Consider the following 22,750-nt stretch of genomic DNA (forward strand, 5'->3'; position numbering starts at 1 on the left):
CAACTATTGGAAGCATCTGTCGCTAATCGATGCAAAGTAGAAGACAATATCATTTATCACGTAGAATTCCACATGCCATTTTATACTGTACGTCAAACATATCAATATTAGCCAAAACAACTACTCTAAATCAGCTCAATCCTCATTAGTTTCGGGTTGAGTTTACACATGAAGTTCACTTATAAGGTGCAAACAAGATGGATGAATTGTGTCCGCCAAAGCCAAATGAATTAGACAATGCCACCTTTATGTCCAAAGGTTCCTTCCTCGGGCCGACGACCACATTCATGTCCTGGATCAGATTCGGATAGCTTAAAAGTTTAAAACCAAGTCAAAGAATCTTCAAGATTCAAAAAGAACAAGCCTTAAATGTTCTTTAAGACACCATGAAACTTAAAGGAAAATGCTAGGGGGACGAAGGTTTTGACAGAAGAAATGCACTGATCAGTCAAAACCGTCGGTCCATGTAGAGGGACCCAAACTTAAATGGTCCTGGGAGACTGATAAGATGGATATAAATTTATTATCAAAATGATAAATGTTATTTTGGTGATCTTAGATTTCAAAAAAAGAAGAAGGAGAAGAAGAACAACAATAACAGAAGCGTACCATGCCTTCATCAGGACTTTCGAGATTCAAGTTTGGATGCACCCATCCTGCCTGTATTGCCTGCATTTTACATGGAAAACCCAGTTTACAGACAAGAATGATGTAAAGAAAGGAAACCCATTGAATTCCATATGAATGGATCAATTCCAATCATATACTAAAGTACGAAACCGGAGGAAAATAATCTATTTTTTTCCCTCTCCTCTATGTTTCTGTCATTAAATTTGTCTGAAAGTCATTTTTAGTTATCATAATCCCACCCAATCCTTAAATTAATCCCTTTAAAAACCACTTACTCAGCTTAAAATTTTAAAATGCAGGAGCCCCAGCTGTTCACGATATAACAAGAAAGGGAATAACTAGAGCAGATAACCACAGTCACAATAATGCAGTGCAGAAACTCCGGCAGTCAGCCAAAAATTAGTTGTAATATAGAGGCATACGAATAAACTATGACCGTCTATTAAAACAGAGTCCACATACTCTCTCAGTTTTAGTTAATGTCCATAAGTCTAGGGACATCAAAGGATTGAATGCTATTTAGTATTTCAGAGCTTCTAGCTTTCAAATCCCAGGTTTGAGTGCTTTTCCCCAAATATGCAATGAAGAAAGCAAAAAGTAACTACCTTGACTGTTGCAACAGCTTCTACAGCACCTGAGGCCCCTAACAGGTGACCAGTCATGGATTTTGTAGAGTTTACTTTTAGCTGCAAAAATTAGTAATCCGACTAGAATACTGTAAGTCTGATAATTTAGGAATTAAGTAAATTTGTTTTCCTCATACCTCTGGATTTTTCCCAAAACAATGGATTAGGGCTCGGTATTCATTCAGATCACCCATTGGTGTCGAACTAGCATATGCATTTATGTAATTTACATCTTCTTTAGCTACTCCAGAATTAGCCAAGGCCTTCTCTATGCACACAACAATGCCAGTCCCTGATTTCAGGCATAAAATAGTGCCCATAAGTTTAGACCTTCATATGGATCAAACGCACTTTGTAATATAAGGAGCCAAAATAATATTCCCAGCAAAACCTGGGAAGCTAGCCAGCCCCATGGAAAAATAGCCAATTTGAATTTGTATAGGTAGCTTACTTGATAGAAACAAAATAGAGTAGAGAAAAGATAGAAAGGGATCGGGGAAAATATGAACTCTGATTCTAATACACAAGTCAACCAGCATTATCAGAGTAATCCAAAAGACTTAAGTACCTACCATCAGGATGGGGCTTAGTCACGTGATAGGCATCACAACTGACACTTCCACCAAGAAATTCTGCATAGATTTTTGCACCTCTTCTCTGTCATATTTATAACAAATGTAACAAAAAAGAATTTAAGATACTAGAACTCAACATATGAGATATTGAGGCCATTTGGGAAAATGCAAAAAAGTTCATTTACAACAAATACCTTAGCATGTTCTAGGTCTTCTAAGAGCAAAACCCCAGCTCCATCTCCAATAACAAATCCGTCCCGCTTCTGCTCATAGACAAAATTGTATCTCTAGTAATGAGTTATAGGTAGAAGAAGATGACGTGCCTAATTATGAACGTGAAATCTAAAACTCTAAATTGTGGTTGATAGTGATGTGACAGAATATTGTTCAATAATCATTTCAGAAACTACTGTTATATTTTCTTTTCTAGTCGCTTGCTCTTTTGGTCTTCCCTTTGCCCTAAAAATAAGGCAAAGAAAACATTTGAGTTGTACTTTGGAGAACACAAATTTCGACAAACATTATGAAACTGTATCAATTTTTATGGGCTATATTAAAGTCAAGTATTTCCAGTTTTTTGACATATCCTCAAGCCAATGCCACAAAAGCGAGAGAAACCCTGGTCATATCTTTCCTTTTCTAAGCCGCATGTTCCCCTTCCCCACAACAAGGGGAAAGGAATCCTATCAACTTCTTACAACCTGAGAAAATAAGCTTATGAGTTTAGCCTTACTTCACTTTTTTTTTTCCCTAAGCAAGCAAACTTAATTAAAATAAAAGATGATACATGTTAGAGGGGGTGGGGTTCCCAAACAAAACATCCCAAAACAACAACCACAGTGCAAATGTGGTAAAAAAAGAAAAAAAAAAACAGGTTCAGAGACCAATTTCTTGGTCTCTACTCAAGCCCTACTAAGAGGGAACTGTCTTAAAAGACGTTTTAAAGGTAAGCCACCGCTGGAAACGGTGCAAGCTGATGCACTGTAGTTGAAAGTCTTGAGGTATTTGTTGGTGAGATCCTTAGTCTCTGTCACAAGATCACCGGTTAGGGAAAGCAATAACCCAGATAGACCAGCAGGGGAAGGGTAGATTTGCAGTGGAGGAACAATCAACCCATGCCTCTGGAGTGGCACGTGAGGACCACGCGCCGATGGAATGGAGGAGGGGTCTGGCCGATCTGAAGGATTGGAGGGTGGCGAGTCTGCTGCTGCGTCGCGTGTAGTCGGCTGAGCTGTTGGAGTGCGGCGGCGCGTGAAGCAATGTTTTGAATACCGTACCGGATGGCGTACCGGTCAAGACACTGGAACGAAATATTTCGGTACCGGTACCGTTTCGTGTACCGTTTCGGAATAGTCGATATATGAATAAATTATATATATAAATATATATAACAATTATATTCTAAAATAATAGTTTATATATGAATAAATTATATATAAATACATACATACATATAAATTATAAATAGTCTAATCCAAAATTGGGGGTCAAAAAATAAACTTGTAGTTTGAAAAAACGAAAAAAAAAAAACACAGGCCGAAATATCGGCTGGTACCGGCCGAAATATAGGCCGGTACAGGCCGAAATTTAGGCCGAAACGGCCGGTATTTTGGCCGGTACGGTATATATCTAGTACCTGTACCGGCCGGACGGCCGAAACGAAAAATTTCGGCCGTACCGGCCGGTACGGTACGAAATTAAAAACAATGGCGTGAAGACCATGAGCGGAAACAAACAGCGCATGAGGGACACACGCCGACATTTTGGGCGCGGGTTGTCCCGGTAGATCGGCGGGAGGGGAACGTCATGGTGGGTCGTGTGTCGACTGTCATGGCCGAAGTGCAGCAGATCTAAGAAAATCCGCGCCGGTGGAAAAAGACTACTATAAAAGCATATTCACAAATAGGTAGTAGAAAGGAAGAGACAAAGGAAAAGGAATCCGGCGAGGGCACTTGGAAGGATTGGTTTTCTTTCTAGAGAGAAGACAGAGCTTCTCTGTCTAGAAAAGCAAAAGGGAGTTAGCCTTACTTCACATACTATCATATATGAGCTGTCATTTAAAACCAGAGCTTATGAATCTGACTTAGTAATATCAAAATTCAAAGTATGATCCAAGAAGACGACAGAAATTTAGAAGCAATACAGTATCCCAGGGGCGGGAGGCTTTGGTTGGTTCACTATTTCTTTGTGAAAGAGCTCCGCATGCCGAAAAACCTCCCAAGCCTGCAGTAGCAATTCACAAAGTGGATGAATAAAATACAGCGAGCATAATGTCTAAATCAAATTCAGGATTGGAAAGGCATGTATGTTGCCTATTGGAAGAACTGCTGCATCAGATCCGCCACAAAGTATCATGTCCTGGAAATGCCCACAAATTAGATAGCAGTATTTGGCCTAGTTACCATTTTAGGATATGAAAACTCAGTCAGTAGAATGAAGAAAGACAATCGACCACACGAGCTTTCAAATCAATGTAAAATACTAATGCAAATTCCACCTAATGTTTGCATAGGACTAAGTTGTGCACTTACACTTTCACCGCTCATAATATGGTGTGAGGCATTCAGTATACAAAAGTTGCTTGTTGCACAAGCTGTAGAGATTGAGTAGTTTGGACCCATCCATCCCTGCAATTCACTAACTTATGAACATCTAGAAGGTTGCAGCAACTATGAGCTCTTGGCCTGTTCTAAATTTCTAGCAACACTGTCCTCGAACTTACCAAATCCATTGCCAGTATAGCAGAACCAATATTGGTTGTCGCAAAAGGTATACAAAAAGGATTCATTTTCCTGTAGGAAACCTCCAGTGCTTCTATTGCATCATGAAAAATCTGATTCAAATGTCTCATTAATATAGATGGTGTAGAAAAAATGAGAATGGAAACATGTGTTTTAATGAATTGAAGTCCTGAAGCAAATGATGCTGCAATATGGAATGAATCTCATGCTCTCTACTTTCACTTACCCTCATGCCTCCCAGCGCAGAGCCAATAATAATTCCACATCTATTTTTGTCTAACTTTCCAAGAACTTCCTCGGTAATGCCAGCATCTGCTAATGCTTTCTTCCCAGCAGTGAGAGAGTAAAGAGTGAATTTGTCTGCCCTCTTTGAAAGTTTTGGTGAGACCCATCCATCTGGCGAGAAATACTTGATTTCACCAGCAATTTTCTGTTAGGAAGATTACTATAATCAACACCTACAGGCAACCCGTTTCTAGTCTGGAAATTAGCAAAAAAGATATATGTACCGTTGGAAACGGAGAGCAGTCAAAACTCTGTATCTCACTTATGCCACTGACACCTTCAAGAAGATTATCGTAGAAGACATCTGGATTGTCACCAATAGGGGTTACCACACCCATCCCTGTCACGACAACCCGCCGCTGCTTTACAAGTTGTTTCTTCTCTGTGATGACCCCATTTGCAGGTCTCACGGCCACTGCCAGAGTATTGCCTGAAACTGTAGCAAAAGAGTCCCTACGCTTGAAGTTTGGTAAGCATTTATGCCAGAGGCTAGATTCAACAACATATAACATATTATCAACTTTCCAGAACGTCCTGAAATACTATCACGAGCACTAAAATCATTGAATTATGTAAAATAACCGAAATTGCATTTAATGTCTATTCATATCAAGCTTCAATTTTACGAACCGAGACAAGCAGCAATTAACTGAGTTAAACTCCCTAAATAATACCGTACATAATACCGAAAGTAGAAAAAGAAAAGTGACGAAGAACTCTTGACATGAACTAGAATCCAAACACGCCCCACACGTACATATACCGTATACGCCCATTAACCAAAACCTTAACCTACAAGCATCTTTGAAGTTATGACAACATAGCATACACAAAAAACAGAAACCACCAAAATCAAAACATTATATGACGTTTAGAATAAACCAAAAAAACACGGAAAATTACCAGAGTTTGCACCCCGATTTATGCACCTTTGCCTTCGATTCCTGGCCTTCTTAGACCCGAAAAGTGAAAACCCGGTGTCACCACAGAAGGTTATAGACGAATAATGCCCTTTAGAACTATTATACTCGTTGCACGGCTCGAAAGCGAGGCTAGAACTCATCAGATTTTGAACTCCAGAATTACATGAAAGCAAGTTACTCGCAAAACCAGCACCACCACGAGTAATGTATTTTAACACGAGCTTCTTTCTCTTCGCCCATTGGCTCAGTCTTTTTGGAGAGTGAAACATAGAGGAACTCGTAAGCTGGTCTTTCTCAAAAGCAACGGAAGCGCAGGCAGCCACAAGCCACGTACAGAGAGGAGAGGCTAAAGCAGAAGACGCCATTAGAGAGAGAGAGAGAGAGAGAGCCAATAAGACCCAGATGAAGACACCGATAATCCTGAAAGTTCACGAATAGACCAGACCAAAGCAGAACAGACCCAGATAAAGAGTAAGCAATAGAAGGAATGGAAGCAGAGGAACAAGGCTGCAAAGAGGCTAAATGTTGAAGAAACTATGTAATACCCAATTGAGTAAAGTCCAACCATGAACCAAGACAAGCCAAGCCCAAAAAACGAGAAGGGAAATTCGAAAACTTTGAGAAATTCAGCAGTAAATGGACTGGAAACAGGGGAGAAGTATCATTTCCATTGATTAGGAGCAGTGGGTTTCATGGGCTCTAGAGGGAGAAGAAGAATATAGTGGCTTTATATTGGAGAGAAACCCAGGACGGAAATGAAAATGACATAGGAGTGAAGCCATTTGAAACGCTCTAGTTTCTGGAATCAGTCATCCTTGCATAGGAGCCGCCAAGTGCCGTGTGAGGCAGAGAATGGAAGGCGTGAAGGCATACCAACTACCAAGTGCGTACGAGTACAAAGTGGAGCTGTGACGGGATATCTACAGTAGTACTTCCCACTAGAGTCTCAAATAAATTTTTTAAATTTTTATAAAATATATAATAAATAATTCAAATTTTTTTAAATCTTAATTTAATTTTTTTTAAATTTTAAAATAATAATAATATTAAAAAATAATATTTTAAGTTTTCATCTAAAACTAAAATTTGTCATCTCACTCTTTAAACCTACCCAAAGATTAAAAAAATATAGATATAGAAAGTGGAGTTTACAGTATTTACGATTATTTTAGTAATTTTTTAAAATAATATTAAATATTTAATAAATATTATAAAATTTATTTTATGAGTCTCTCTCACTTGAAACTATCAGTAGTAAATAGGGATAACTGGCCGTGAGATAAATGTATAAATTAAAAAAAATACTTTCAAATTATCTGAGAGTCTCAAATGGAATAAAATGAATTTTATAATATTTATTACTAAAATGGAATTAGATTGTCATTTATTTCTATTTTAATTATGCCGAGAAATATCACAAACAATACTTAGATAAAAATATAAAGCAATAGCTATTTATATAATGTGTCAGAATAACCTTGGCCCTCGAAGTAGATCATTATGGGAACACTCCTTTAACTTCCTTAAAAATTGAGCAATGCTAGGTACAGTCCCCACTTGGAGACTGCATGTGCAGGTCTAGGCTATTTTAACTTTAAAATTTTGTAAAGTTACAAAATTATCCCTCATAAAATAATATTTTCTCTCATTTAAGCATGTGCCTGCACATACAGTCCCCACTTCAGGACTGCAAATAGAATTTCTCTTAAAAATTTAGTACAGGTTATGAGCCTATTAGCTACAAAACTAAAAGATCATAAGCTAAAAAAAAAAAAAAAAAAGGCACTAGAAAACTAAAAATACTTTTAATTTAAATATAAATTAAACATATTATTTTGTATTTAATACTTTTAATTTATGAAATTAGTAATTAATTACATATATTATGTTCGTTTAGTAAGTTTAAGAGTGCGTTTGGATGTTGAAGTGAGTTGAATTGAGTTGAGTTGAGATAATAAAATATTGTTAGAATATTATTTATTATTATTATTATTATTTTGAGATTTGAAAAAGTTGAATTGTTTATTATATTTTGTGTTGAGATTTGAAAAAATTATAATGATGAGTTGAGAGGAATTTTAATTCCAAACGAAGTCTAACTCGATAAACTTGAAACCAGAAAAATCAAGGGCTCCAATAATATTATTTCGTCATTAATCGATACCCACAATTTTTTTTTTTTTCAAAATTCGACGCATTATCACATATGACTGAGGATCAAAATGATCAAAATTAAGAAAAATACTGTTTTAATATTATAAATAAGAAAAGTATTAATTGTATTTAATAAAAATTTATAAAAAAAATTATTTTTTCAAGTTAAAAATTAATAAAATGAGATTTATAGGAAAAATTATATAGTACAATTCTAAAAAATATTAGGTATACAAACAATATTAAAAAAAAATAAAAATTCTATTTGTAGTCTCTATTTAGAGACTGTACGTGTAAGCCTTTCATTAAATAAAAAAATATATATAATTTTGATAAAAATATTATTGTAATTTTAAAAAAATTTAAAAATAAAATTAATTAGACTTATAATATAATCTTTATTTAAAAATTGTTCGTAGCATTGGTCTTTTAAAAAAAAAAAAAAAAGTTCGTGGGTATCAGTCGGTGCATTGACAGTTGACAATGCATTACGCCTCTTTATTCGAATCTATACGAAAGTCATCCCGAAATGCATTGGATAAGTAGCTGATCTTTAGGCATGGGATGTTGATGTTATTCCCCAAGGACCACCCAAACTGGGATTATTAATTTTTATTCGCCGACTCCCTCATTCCAACTTGGGACGGTAATTGCGTCAGCATTTAACATTGCCCATTACCAAAGGTAAAGGATACAAGACACCAAAAGCAAAGGGCATTTATTAAACATAAATTTTATTTACAGTTTCTAAATGAGAATTACAGATGCAAACTCTTCATTAAATAGAAAAAAATATTATTATAATTTTAAAAAAATTTAAAGATAAAATTAACTAAACTTACACATATAATTTCTAAATGAAAACTTTACGTAACATTACTTTTTATTAAATGAACAACAACGTTTATTATTATTATTAATTATTATTATTGTAGGCTCTATAATTTTTGGTTTCAATAAGATTTCCTTGTGAAAAATGTTATTTATAAACTGGTTTAAATAACAAACTTGATAAAAAACCAGAACATCTATATTTTCTACAATCTAAATACTCCATTTTAGGCTTCGTTTGGATGACAAGATCTCTCAACTCATCTCAACTCATCATTATAACTTTTTTAAATTTTAATATAAAATATAATAAACAATTCAACTTTTTCAAATTTTAAAATAATAATAATATTAAAAAATAATATTCTAACAATATTTTATCATCTCAACTCAACTCAACTTACTTCAACATCCAAACGCATCATGGGAGACTCGTCGAGAGAAAGATTTCAACATTCTCCTTTTTGGTAGCCTACGTAACAAAGGAACGAGGACCATTTATTTAGTCCCTCAATTTCATTTTACACGTCAGGGCAAAACCCAGCCATTAAAGTGCAATTTAAGTGCCCTAAATTTCTAGGCATAACATTGGCTTTTAAGGCGTTACTAAACTTGCAGCCAAGGGGGCGTTTCATATGACCGCCCCCACTTTATTACATCTGCAACTCGTACATAGTGGGTATAATTTCAGGCTTATATATCGTAATGTTTATAATTTTGTTCATACTAATAAATAGATTGTACGACCGCCAAGTATATTTATAAAAGAAAAATAGGAGAATTATAACTATATCAAATCTCTCTAAAGAGAGGTTTGGATATAAAAAATATTTTAACTCATCTCATCTTATCTAATCGTTATAACTTTTTCAAATTTTTATACAAAATATAACAATTCAACTTTTTTAAATCATAAAATAATAAAAATATTAAAAAATAATATTATAATAATATTTTATTCAACTTTCAACTTTTAACTTTCATCTCAACTCACTATCTAAATCTCTCCTAAGAGAACACCATCATAATAACATCCCTAAAAGTTTCTCGTTATGCTCCGACTCATTTGGTCACATCAGACTAATCATCACAAATCTCTCTTGAGTCTAAATGACTCAGAGTAATACTCAATCTCCATAAAATATGATATACCTATAACTATGTTGCAACTTTCAATAAACAATATAACTTACCAGCAGTGAGTACAAATACAATATTGATGTGTTACCAAATAGTCTTTTCTTCACCGTTATATTATTGAGTTTCAGTCCAATCATTTTCTCAGCAATGTTTGTTTAGACCGTTTTATCTATGGTCATATACAATATGTCAAAGTAGTAGACATTGATAATGGCCATATAAAACTTCAATCTCGTGACATGATCAAATGTCTCGTAACTTCTTAAGGCATAGATAAATTAAGGTCATCAATTTGACTTCCAGAATTCACATGGTGAGGAAACATAGATAAGCACATATGGTAATGTAAGTAAAATTGTAAGTATAGGTAACATTTTTATTTATTTTTTGTATGTTCAATATGGAGTATATCATTTTTTTTCAAAAACATTAAAAAAATAGTGTTTTTTTTTTAATTTATATTTAATCAAAAAAAAACATTAATCAAAACCATTATGTTAGTTTCAAAATCATTATTCTAAAATCAAGAAGTCTCATTTGAATTTAAAATTCATTTCAATTCATTTCATCTCATCATTATAATTTTTTTAAATTTCTACACAAAATATAATAAACAATTCAACTTTTTCAAATTCCAAGAAAACTTTATTAAATTTTCACATAAAATATAATAAATAATTTAATTTTTATTTTATTATTTATAAATTATCTCAACTCATCTCTAAATCATTAATTACTTCAAACAGTAAGTTCCTTCAATCGAGTATAGAGGCCCATTATTTCAATAAAAAAAGTGTAGAGGCCCATTGCATGTGGATGGAGCCCATTACAGATGTGTGTTTCAAATTTCGAAATGTTTTTCCAGACCGCAATCCCCAACGGTTACATTTTCGGGGTTTTTTTTTTTTTTTGCTTTTTTTGTTTTTAGTTTTTCATATAGTTTTTTTGTCCTTTCAAAGGAAAAAATAAAATAAAAAAGAAAATGGTAGAGGAAAAAAAGGTGTCATGGTTTATGCGTAACCAAACCAATACAACCAGAGGAAAATACTTGCTTTAAGCATCGAGACAGGCGTAAAATAGGCTGAGAAACAAACGATGACTTTCTCTGAGCAGTCCGACGATTACCAGTCTGAAGAAGTGGAAGTCTACTGTGAAAGTGAAGGATCTGACCCAGAATACGATCCGTCTAGAGACCCAAGTTACGGCATTCTTGGAGAAACCCATGCCAAGTTCTCTAACCTCTCAATCGAGAAGAAGAAATCGAAGGCTCGGTTTGTATCTCATCCATTGTATTATCCTTTTTTTTTTTTTTCAATGGATTTTGAGATTACGATTTAGCATTTATGGTCCGAGTTTTAAATTTTGAAATCTTCTTCTTCTGGTTCTATTTTTTTTGGGGCGGGGGGGCGTTGTGGTTGCTGTTGTATGTGCAGAATTGTTGAATATTTGGATTTGGATATTGAGGGAGACTCGGATGAGCTGGACGTGGTTGTGCCGGAACTTGATGAGAAAGATGCGAAAAGCTTTGAGAAAGTGCAAAAGATCATCGAAGGTTAGTCCAAGAATTTGCTTCTTGGTGCCACTTGTTTGGGCTCTTGGAAACGATGAAGACTAGGGAAAAGGCTTAAGCTAATGGAATGGGTAGATTTTAATAATTTAATTTATATTTTAACTCTTAAATATACCAATGTTGAGGCGAAAGAATCATCAAAATGTTCACATTTGGAGCAAACTATCCTAGAAGTACACAGGTGGATAATCACTAGGTTGGGTTTTCTTGTTTATGAGTGGAGTTTTGAATTTCGGTCATTACGTCGAGGCGGATGATCGTTCAGAGAGAAAATGGAGTATAGATGGTACAATAGAGATTGTTGCAGAAATATAAACTTCACTGTGTTTAGGATTTTTTTTTTTTGGGGGGGGGGGGGGGGTTGGGGGGATGGGGGCAGTATATGGCAAATAATTAAAAGAGACAGCTATGTTGGGAAGAACAAGAACAAGAGAAAGTTAATTTGGACAGGCCGAAGTGCAGAAATGCACAACATGATTGTTAGAATATTATTATAGAATATTACCATACTTAGAATATATTCATAATATTCTAGTATGTATGGTAATATGACTTATTCTCTACCATATTTGGTTTATTGTGTAAATCAATCAATATCAATTAGTATCATTGATTGATTGTATTTCTATTATTTCTCTAGTCTCGTTCCCCTATAAATAGGGATATATGTTATGTATTCAGACACTTCAATGTAGCAAAGATGTAGCCCTTAAAGGTCTCTCTCCTTCTATCTCTCTCCATCTCCCATCTGCCTTCTCTTTTTTATATTTTATTTTATTTTTATTTTCTACAATGATGATTCTTTGCATAGATTTTTTTGTTGATATGTGACGTTTTGGTTTTTCTTTTGTTACTTCGCGGCAGCTGGTCAGCTAGAGAAACTAAAAGTGGACCGATGTAAAGTTTATCTGAGGAAGAATGGATTGAGACTGACTGGCAATAAAGGCACACTCATTCAGCGCATTAAGGAGCATCTAGAGTAATATCATCTTCTTTAATAGTGGCAATGTTCGAAAAACTTTATGATTTCTTATATTCACTATTATTTATTTTCCAGGATTTTAAATGGTGGAGGGGAGAAGAAATATCCAGTCTCTAGCTTTGTATTGGATTGTAAAGGTGGCCATGTAAATTTAAAAGCTCGTGGATGGTTATTTATTTATTGGTTTTGGTGCTATGGATAACCAAACCCTTAGAAAACGAAAAATAGTAGATTACATATGACTGTCTATCTGTGGCCAAGCAACCCCAACTCGATTATTTCTTAGGACCATCCTGGGGCTAGCCAATCTACACTAGAATTTTCCTCTCGCAGAATTGATAACTTTAGCAGTTTGCATACATCACATGTTAAACATTTTATCTGGTATTGCACATTGAATTTCCAGTTCACCAATTTGTGGGTTTAAAGGTGCTCGTCTCACCACCCTGCTTTGAAGACTATGCAAAATTTCACCTTCACCATATGATACCATTTGGCTTGTTAATGTATGCACATACTAAAAAGAATCACATGTAGTTACTAATCACGGATTTGCATTAAGTAGTAGCTTGGGCATTTAAGATGAGATATTTCTATTAATCTGCACCCTGTCGAATATTTATTGTACGGTTTGGAAGGGGTACATATCATTTGTCTCATGGAATCATGGGACCAAACCTTTAACATGATCTCATCTATTTCTTCCAGGTCATGTCTCACATTTCTTTTATCAAGCCTAGAGTGTTTAATTTTGTGGTTATTGGTAAAATATATTTATTCTCTTTCTTGTGTATAACTTGAAATTCTAATTGGGATTTGCAGGGGATGCATGCACTGGTGATGTTGTTATGTTTGAACAAAATGTTTATGAAATGTAAGAATTTGTCTTTTGTTTTGATTTGTTTTGTTGCATTCTTTTGTATATTTGAGAGCATGATTCCGTTTGCCCTCTTTATTTTACTAGAAGAAAATATTTGGAAGTGGCACTTAATTGTGTAGACAGCCTTGTACCGGGAACACACAATTAGCATATTCAATTGCTTGTTGCTGTCCAATTGATTGCTCACTTAAAAAAATGCTTTGCACAAGCTTTTCATAATCTTCACTCAAGGGGGTCTTAGGTTGTGATAAAATTGATGATGATATTTTCTCTTTTCCTGACCAATTGATGATGATGCTTGTACTGCCATTTTTCCTACCTCAGAAATTAATTACCTTTCTTATTTCTCTTTTGGAAATCGAATTCTCAGGTTCAACATAGCATCCCGAAGTGCCTGTGGTCCTCCTTGTGGCACAAGGATTGTTGTGGGCCGCATTGTGAAAGAAAGTTATGGTGCTGCCAAGCAACAGCATACTTTCACGGTGGATTAACCTCGCTGCATTTGATGAGATATATGAGCAAGCAGAATATATATGTTTCTAAATATTTTTCTGGCTGATCTGAACAGATAGAAGTACTCTGGAGCAAGGGGGAGAAACCGCTCCCTCCACTTCATCCCCTGCTAATTAAGGGTCGAAACCTTTACCGTTTGAAAACTTTGAGACAGGTTTGTTTCATATAAACAAATTTCCTTTTTCCCAGTCATCCGTTTTTCGTTCCATGTTAAACTAATCCTGTGTAAAACTTCAGAGATGGGAAAATGAATGGGAGAGGCAGAAAGCTTTGATGGAAAAGCACTCCAGGGGGTCTGTTGCAAGGTCTGATAGAGAAGTACGTGTCCAAAAGAAGGAAAATAGGAAAATGCTCAAGGCAACCAGGTACTCTTTTCTAATTATAAGCTGGAAAAGTTATTTGTCTTCTATCATTATCAAATTGAATATGCCTTGTTGGATCATTTTAGTGATTCTCGTATTATTACGTGCTCAAGTTTTTTGTACCTACTTCAGGATCTCAAGACAGGAGTCAAATGGGAACCAATCTCACTTCAATTCAAACGTAACTGTAAAATCTGCATTCCAACCACCACAGTCAGGTTTATTCGTCGATTCAAGAAAACCGTCATTTAGTTCACATTCACAGCCTGGGCCATATAATAATTCAGGCAAATCAGAATCTCAACCTCAAAAGATGAGTTCATCTGTTAATTCAGGAAAACCAGCAGCTTCCCAGCAACAGTTTGGTGTTTGCATTGATCCTGAGAAACTAGCGACGAGATATCAGAAGGTGGGCATATTCACTGATTTGGGAAAGCCAACGATGCAGGCTCAACAAGCAGGTTTATACAGTGAAGCAAGGCAGACTGTAACGCAACCACAACAGCAAACTAATACAAGACAAAGTAATTATAACCAGCAGCCTTCTCAGAACTCTGTTGATTGTAGGTACTCAAGTAATACAGAAAAAATGTATAGTGGCGGTCGCGAGGTTCACCATTCAAACTTCAAGCGGCCCAACTTGAACTCGTATCTGAATGACCATCAAGCTACTAGTAATAAATATCCAAATAATGACCGGACAAGCGGGCTATCGGACAGGGGTTATAATAGACAGCCATTGACAAGCATCAGCCACTTCCCTCCAATGAACCAACCACAGAGGCAAGGCTACCGGCCGCCACAGCTGTGCCGATATTATGCTCAAGGGAGGTGCCATTTTGGTGACAATTGCAAATTTGTGCACCAGTCAAGAAGATAATGTGGACAGAGAGGAAACGGAGGTGGCCTTGTTGTGATCAGAGTAAGACAGGAAGGTGCTCGCTCATTCCTGAATTTGAAGGATATTGAGTGCGAACGCGAGTTTCAACGAGTTTGTTGAATTTTGTGCTTCTTGACTTTTGTTTCAATTTTTTTTTAAATATTATTAATGGACGTCATAATGCGCATTATTGGTCATACCAAAGATCTCATTGCTATTACTTTGGCTCTTGCAAACTGCTTGATGCACTCTCTCTTTTCAATCCCTTCAAGCGAAATGCAGATGATTGATTGCATGGTAAATAAACTCTCAAAACTTTTGTTTTCCTCCAATTAAGTGATAATGATTCTTTGCAAATTATAAATAACAGCTCTTACATCTTTACCGACGAGCGGCATGTGTGATCAAAGGTCCAAGTCCGAGAGCTGTCATGGTGGTGGAATCCATGTCGTACCCGATAATACGTTCCACCAACTTGCACTTGATGTCACATGCATGTCTGTAAAAAAAAGGAAGTAGATGCCCCCCGTACTTAATCCCATTGGATGAAATTTGCAATGGAGATTCGAGAAATTCGAAATTCTCAAGTTACTTTCATTGATATAAAAATGGCTTGCGATGTTGACGAGTGACTGAAATTGGGAGAGGGTGGCTCTTTTCCGATTGAGGCAGTTTTGGGCTGAAAAATAGATTAGATGAGTTCAACTTGGGCTTGTGCGGGCCTCAGCCCAGTCCAACCAGATGGACTATTATTATTATTATTATTATTTGTCTTGCTATCGCCGCCGCTTTCGTCATTGGCCACCTTCTCGTACAGGCAGTCATTGCTCATGGTTTCATAACAATCAACCTTATCGATGTGGACAAAAAACTAGTCGAAGAAGCTCCATCATTGAGAAGGCCGGCTTTCTGATGGTCATTTCAATCCCCTTCTTCACACTTCACGGCATCTCTGGCCTGTACGTTTTCAGCAAACTTCTAGTCAAAACTACTGCCCAGAAGCTGCCAGCCACCTCCAAAGGTTTTTAGTTCTCTGATTGGTAAGCTTAAATAATTCCAACTTTTATCGATCATCATGAAAACGCACAGTAGTTTCTATGTGGGAGATCGTCATGTTTTCCACTGGTCCTTGTTGCTATGTGGGTTATAGCATATTATTGAGATCGGTTTACATATTGGCTACGTAGGAGTGGAAGTCGTTTTTTTATCGTCGAAAAGTCATCTGTGAAGTGCCTGGAGGCGTTTAAGGCCCCAATTAATTTGATGTTCTCTCCCACGACTGTGTGTGTGGACTGCTAATATCAATTAGATTTTCTAAAATGGATGGTATGCTTGCAAATTGATTTTCTTGGTGTGCACTTTGGTGACTTTGCACCGATTGTGTCTGTGAATATTGTGAAGCTGCATACTTAAGGTTAGTCTAAGTAAAGGGCACTGTTTAACTGCAAGAATCACCTTTGGGAGATTGCTGTAATTAAGATCTAAATGTGGCCTGGATCTTCTATTGTTCTTATCAAAGTTTTGAGTTTCTTCTTGCTGTTGAAAGTTTATACAGTTGCATCTAGGAATTGGTATTGGACTCTTAAACATATGTTTCCATGTTTCCAGAAAAAAATGGCTGGTGAACCAGTAAACGTGAACGAGTTCCAAGAATTGGCCAGGGAAGCACTTCCAAAAATGTACTATGATTTTTATGCTGGTGGAGCTGAGGACCAGTACACATTAAAAGATAATGTGGAAGCATTTAAAAGAATCACGTAATGTGCTAATTTACCTGGCTAATCTTTAACAGAGCAAACCGGGTGTGGCGTTTGATCACCTATCAGTTTTCATTCTTTCCGCAGGATCCGGCCAAGAGTTCTTGTGGATGTAAGCAGAATAGATATGTCAACTACTGTATTGGGGTACAATATCTCGGCACCGATTATGATTGCTCCAACTGGCTTGCATAAGTTGGCACACCCTGAAGGTCTAAATCCTTTATGATCAGTTGAAAATACCTTCCTTCCCCTGCCAAATGCTTATACTACTTGCTATCTTGTTACAGGAGAGGCTGCCACAGCCAGAGCAGCAGCTGCATCTAAAACCATAATGGTAATGACATAACGAATTCGAACTCATCAACTTGCATAATGTCTTGGCACGGCTGAGTTATATTTTTCTGTAGATTTTATCCACCACGTCTTCCTGCACCGTGGAGGAGGTTGCTTCCAGCTGCAACGCTGTTCGGTTCTTTCAATTATATGTATTAAAACCTTCCTTATGTCTTATAATGTACTCTTTGTTCGTCACCTTTCCTTTTATGTCATTTTGTTTGGTAGAAAGACTCTGAAATTTTGGAACTCCTTGCGAATAGGTATACAAGAGACGAGATATAACAGCTGCGTTGGTGCACAGGGCCGAGAAAAACGGATACAAGGCTCTTGTCCTGACTGTTGATGTCCCCAGACTCGGTCGAAGGGAGGCAGACATAAAAAACAAGTGAAGTGTCATCTTTCCTTCTGATTAAATTTAATTAATTGCCTTCAAAGATTGTTATAAACTTCCTTGAGTCTTATTGACGCATGAATGTTTAATGTCTTATGCATCCCCCTTAAAAAAACGCGATGACTTCTGCAGAATGATTGCTCCTCGATTGAAGAATCTTGAGGGTCTCTTATCGATTGAAGTTGATTCTGTGAGTGGAATTCATTGAATCTAAATATCCTGGCTTTGAATGACGAGGTTTTCCTATTTATCAATGTGTCTGATATATTCCTTTAACAACAGGTTTCTTTAACTATAGCTTATCCTTCATTAGGCAACAAAACCCTCCATTATTCTGATAATTGTCTAACCAAATTAAATAAATAAACAAGTACATAATAAAAGGATCAGCGTTTGAGTGTGCCATTACATATCTATCATAAATGGATAAAGAAGCAAGGTTGAAGTGCTCATGGACTAGCATTGATTATTCATTTTCAATCTAATTTTGTTTCCAAGTAATTGTGGGGTTTCACTATAATTTTTTGTCAGTGATTCACAGGCCACCACTTTAGCTGATCTACCCATAAATTATCAGTATGGCATTCTTGTCTGCCTTTGTCCAAACTAGCTTAGATTCCTAAGAATGTAATAGAGAAATGTGTCTATTATTGTATCCCCGTTCTTAGGGCCCCTTATGACTACAATGGAGTAGTTCAATCTAACAAGCACTTTCATCTATAAATGTGTCTGATCTTTCCCTTTTTTTTTTTTGGGAAAAAAAAAAGAGAACGGTACCCCAAGTTTATTGATTACCTTCACTTGTGACGGAGGAAAACCGTAATTACAATCCAACACCTGGTGGTTACATAAAGTCCAAAACCCAGGCGTTAAAAAACCAGACTAAAGGACAAACACTAATTAAAATAACAACACTGTTTTCAACAAGACACACCAAGTACATGGTAACCTGCAAGGGAGAAACAAAACCACAATAGAGGAATAAGAACATAACCAAGCCAACAACGACTTACCTGGTGCAAATCTTACCGGACCCGCAGATGTGGTAAAAACCCAATTTGTCCATATGAAGAAGACCTCTTAACCGACTAGGGCAGGTGTGATTGTCAGACCATTCCGAGTTCAAACCCTCAGCCCCACACTTTGCTAGGAAGTCAGCCACAATATTTCCTTCACGAAAGATATGATTCACAGTATAATCCAGCCTATTCAGGTAAGCTTGAAGATCATTCCAGTAGTCTTCTAAGTACCAGGTATGACAGTCATCCTTAGTGATCCAATTTACCAACAATTGGGAATCTGTTTCAATTTCAATACGGTGAAACCCAAGGGTATAACATCTACGAATTCCTTCCAAAAGGCTGTTGAGTTCGGCAAAATTATTAGTACCCTGACCTAGAAAGACCGAGTAAGCCAGAAGGAGATTGCCATTAGTATCCCGAATAACACCCCTGGTGCCAGAAGGGCCTAGGTTCCCAAGGCTACTACAGTCAGTGTTGAGCTTAACCCAACCCTGTTGGGGCTGAGTCCATCTTACCAACCTAACACTCTGCGGCTTGGGGGACAAAACCGGAATCTCCAGTCTATTCAAAATATCAATGTCCTTGTTGGATACCGAGGAAATTTTCATAATCTGGTCCATGATACAGCGGAGCCATACTTTAGAAGTGTGCCAAACCGACTGAGCCGTATGGCCCTTGTCCTCATATCGGGCTTTACATCGTCTCTCTCAAAGTTTCCAAGAGATAATAGAGGGAATAAGGCCAAGAATAATACGTATCTGAGAGGAGCTACCCGCGCGGCGAAACCATAAATTAGTTTGTTCCTTCCAAGTGAAGAACGAAGGCATGCGGACCCCAACTTGAGTAGCTGCTAACCGCCAGACATGTCTAGGAAGATCCCTGTGCAGAGAACATGATTTAAGTCCTCATTATGGCCCTCTTGGCAGCAGTTGCATTTGGAAGCCATCGAAATGCCCACCATCTTAATCTTTTCATCAACACTCAGGCAGTTATTAGTGGCCTTCCACATCCTGATCATTTACAGAAATCATCATTTACTGTGTCTTTGCGTGTGTGCATGTGTGTGCTCTGGAAGGGCTTGTTTAGTATTCATACGCAAGACTTTTAATTAATATGTTAACTCAGAATCTTTCAACTTCTGCAGACTAGTGGTTCAAACTTAGAAGCTTATGCTAAGGAGACAATGGACGCTTCCTTGTGTTGGAAGGTAAAGAACCAGCAAAGGTTTTGGTAATTTTCTGATACACTTGTAGAAATATGCCAAGAAAGGTTAAAATGTGCGAGTTAAAGAGATGCCGGTCTACTTAGCTGGCACAGTTTCTTGGCTTTTACGCCAGGGACCTTGAAGATAGGTAGGCTCTTGGGGATTGGGGGGAGGGGGGGTGGAAATATATGGCTTTAGTTAAGAAATGAGTGCAAATTATTTATTTTCTCAGTAACTTAAGGAATAGTTTGGTTACTGAGAATACCTCTCAGAATATCTCATTACTATTTATTATTTTATTATTATTTTTTATATATTTTTCACTACTTTTCAGTACTGTTCAATATTCTATCATTATTTTTTCATTACTTTTTCACTACCATTCACAGAATAGCTGAGAATAACTCACTAACAAAACACAACAACGTTACTGCATTGGAAAGATATTACTGCAAGTCTGTTGGCAGTCCTATTTTATTCCAACAAATTTTACTTTTAATTAGTGCATCACAACATCTGCAGGACGTAGAATGGTTAAGATCAATTACAAACATGCCCATTCTTATCAAGGGAATTCTTACTCGTGAAGATGGTAAGATCAAGCTTTACGTGTAATATTCACATTTTTTATTTTATTTAATTTATTTATTGTTTTGAAAAATACCAATGTATCACCCAGCTCACTTTTCACTTCACCTTCCCCACTTTCCTTCCATTTGAATGTATAAAACAGAAAAAACCTTCTCTGCCTTTATCATTTATTAAACAATTGAAATTACAGACTTTTCCGTGCTAAGATTTTATATTTTTTGGATTAAAAGTTTGAAAAACTTCTATTTATAAGTTGGTATAGATAACACCTACTAAAGTGCTTACCTGACATAATTTGATTTGGAAGATAAATTTTAAAATTTGAATCTTATAAATTACATTTTACCATTTAAATGATGTGGATGATGTGCTCTACATAACAAAATAACTCTAAAAGTTACAGTTACATGCCAAGACGGAAAAAAAATGCTTTTTCCTTGGGAAATTCAATTATAGGGGCCCGTTATCATAGTTAAGTAATCTGCTCTCGATTATTATTTCCTCCACTATCCAATAGGTTGAACCTTTTTATATAAATCCATTAAAAGCTGCCTCATTAGGTGCTCTTGATATTAACTCAGATCCCTGAAAGTCAAGGAATTTTTCTCGCTGTTCAAAATCCAAATTTCGTTAACATTTGATGTAATAACATGGACAGCAATAAAGGCTGCAGAAATAGGTGTGGCTGGGATTGTTGTCTCCAATCATGGGGCTCGCCAGCTTGATTATTCTCCTGCTACTATTACTGTTCTGGAAGAGGTGAGGTTCTATCTGTATAGCTTAATAAGAAATGTCTGTGCTCATGCATTTCTGCAGAGGACTTTGTCATGCCTTGTTCAATCAGCTACATTCATGTACATGTCTAAGGATATTTGTTTATGTTGTGATTGAAGGTGGTTCATGCTGTGGGAGGGAAAATTCCTGTTCTTTTTGATGGAGGAGTGCGGCGGGGAACGGATGTCTTCAAGGCATTAGCCTTTGGTGCACAAGCTGTCCTAGTAAGCTCTTCACCCCAAACTATTTTTTTTTCCTTCACCCAAAACTAATTAATCCATCAACTTAAGGATTTTCTCTTACAATTCTTTTTTTTTTTTCATTTTCGATGTGGGATATGTAATTGGCTATCTAAAAGGAATTAGTATTTTTCAATCATACACTCTGCATAATCACAATGGTGTGAGTTTCAAGTGTCTGTAGATATCTTTGCATCCAACGGATGGTTTTTGGAGATATGGCACTAATGCACAATTGTACTTTGTTGCAGGCTTTGTTTCTTCTTTTCCAAACTACTATCCAACTAAATTGAATTTGTAGAAACTTTTAAGATGTAGGAGCTAAATATATCTAAGTCATTGAAACAGTTTGCACTTTGGGACTGTTGGATACATTATAGAGGAGAAATCAGGAGTATGGTGATATTTTTTTTCTTTTCCTCAATTTGTAGTCTATATTATGTCAGAAAATTGCTGGCTATAGCTATAGCCAACTCTTGCTTCTCTGTCTCTCTCAAATTTGAAGCTGAATATGTTAGAGCTGCTGAAATTTTTATGCTAAGTAATCATGATTTCTCTCTCAAGTCTATTATAAGATATATGCATTTTATTGCAGATTGGAAGACCTGTTGTCTTTGGGCTGGCAGCAAAGGGGGAACATGGTGTGAAACGAGTCATCCAAATGCTGAAGGATGAACTTGAGCTCGCCATGGCGTTATCTGGCTGTCCAAGTGTGAAGGATATTACTAGAAGCCATGTGAGAACAGAGCGTGAAAGACTACTCTCAATGCTTTGATGTCAAAATGAAGCATAAAGATGATATCCTGGAGTGGAGACAAGTGATTCAGATTATCAAATCATGACCATAATCAACCGTGCATACTGCCATTTCTTCAATGATTAAGTTGGCGGGATTGAAACATGAAAATAAATTCCGTCTGCTATATCTTGGTTTATGTTTTCAATAAATGTGTTAAGAGTTAATTGAACATTTCATTTCAATTAGAGAAGGTATTGTTAAGTCTCCTACACATACATTATTTGTATCCATATCTAAGTCTACCTTACCCGACTCTTAAAAAAATCTTAGGAAATATTTTTAACTAAACCTGTCGAGTGATTTTTTTTCCTGATTTCTCTAATTTCTTTATAACTACGAGAATAAATACTAAAAAAAAAAAAAATCTAAAATAAGATGGCAAGTATCATAACAGATAGTTCTGAAAAAGAAGACTATCAATCGATCAAACTGATTTGGATTTATTAGTTATGAAGTCATGTCAACCACTTCCTAATTGTATTATGAATTAAATTAAAATAATATATGTCATTAAGTTAACTTTATTAATGAAAAGCAATACA

General features: G+C 36.2%; 3 protein-coding genes across 6 annotated transcripts; 2 read left to right on the plus strand and 1 right to left on the minus strand.

Annotated features, from left to right (window-relative positions):
- Nucleotides 1–23: 23 nt before the first annotated feature.
- Nucleotides 24–6,658, minus strand: LOC109001952 (3-oxoacyl-[acyl-carrier-protein] synthase II, chloroplastic-like). 2 transcript variants are annotated; one of them, XM_035692103.1, is made up of 14 exons: nt 6,326–6,658; nt 5,761–6,200; nt 5,082–5,293; nt 4,799–5,002; nt 4,554–4,664; nt 4,363–4,458; nt 4,144–4,189; nt 3,975–4,054; nt 2,026–2,094; nt 1,829–1,913; nt 1,394–1,548; nt 1,236–1,316; nt 610–669; nt 24–292 (listed from the first exon to the last, which is right to left on the minus strand). In XM_035692103.1, the coding sequence occupies exons 1-14, from the start codon at nt 6,346–6,348 to the stop codon at nt 176–178; spliced, it is 1,779 nt and encodes a 592-aa protein (XP_035547996.1). In that variant the 5' UTR covers nt 6,349–6,658; the 3' UTR covers nt 24–175. The 2 variants fall into 2 exon arrangements, with proteins under 2 accessions (XP_035547996.1, XP_035547995.1); XM_035692102.1 differs by having other exon boundaries at nt 4,144–4,225.
- Nucleotides 6,659–10,890: 4,232 nt separating this feature from the next.
- Nucleotides 10,891–15,364, plus strand: LOC109001954 (zinc finger CCCH domain-containing protein 62). 2 transcript variants are annotated; one of them, XM_018979470.2, is made up of 10 exons: nt 10,891–11,176; nt 11,339–11,457; nt 12,340–12,454; nt 12,533–12,594; nt 13,280–13,331; nt 13,708–13,819; nt 13,906–14,004; nt 14,088–14,215; nt 14,345–14,430; nt 14,548–15,364. In XM_018979470.2, the coding sequence occupies exons 1-10, from the start codon at nt 11,001–11,003 to the stop codon at nt 15,090–15,092; spliced, it is 1,494 nt and encodes a 497-aa protein (XP_018835015.2). In that variant the 5' UTR covers nt 10,891–11,000; the 3' UTR covers nt 15,093–15,364. The 2 variants fall into 2 exon arrangements, with proteins under 2 accessions (XP_018835015.2, XP_018835013.2); XM_018979468.2 differs by having other exon boundaries at nt 14,345–15,364.
- Nucleotides 15,365–15,919: 555 nt separating this feature from the next.
- LOC109001955 (peroxisomal (S)-2-hydroxy-acid oxidase GLO4-like) lies at nt 15,920–22,493 on the plus strand. 2 transcript variants are annotated; one of them, XM_018979471.2, is made up of 12 exons: nt 15,920–16,132; nt 16,701–16,849; nt 16,937–17,061; nt 17,140–17,186; nt 17,260–17,337; nt 17,449–17,573; nt 17,712–17,769; nt 19,746–19,808; nt 20,328–20,397; nt 21,055–21,155; nt 21,290–21,394; nt 22,005–22,493. In XM_018979471.2, exons 2-12 carry the CDS (start codon nt 16,707–16,709, stop codon nt 22,182–22,184), a joined length of 1,095 nt encoding a protein of 364 aa, XP_018835016.1. In that variant the 5' UTR covers nt 15,920–16,132; nt 16,701–16,706; the 3' UTR covers nt 22,185–22,493. The 2 variants fall into 2 exon arrangements, with proteins under 2 accessions (XP_018835016.1, XP_018835018.1); XM_018979473.2 differs by lacking the exon at nt 15,920–16,132 and adding an exon at nt 16,206–16,506.
- The last annotated feature ends 257 nt before the right edge of the window (nt 22,494–22,750 follow it).

Source organism: Juglans regia, chromosome 7 (assembly GCF_001411555.2).
Source record: "Juglans regia cultivar Chandler chromosome 7, Walnut 2.0, whole genome shotgun sequence".
Lineage (NCBI taxonomy): Eukaryota > Viridiplantae > Streptophyta > Magnoliopsida > Fagales > Juglandaceae > Juglans > Juglans regia.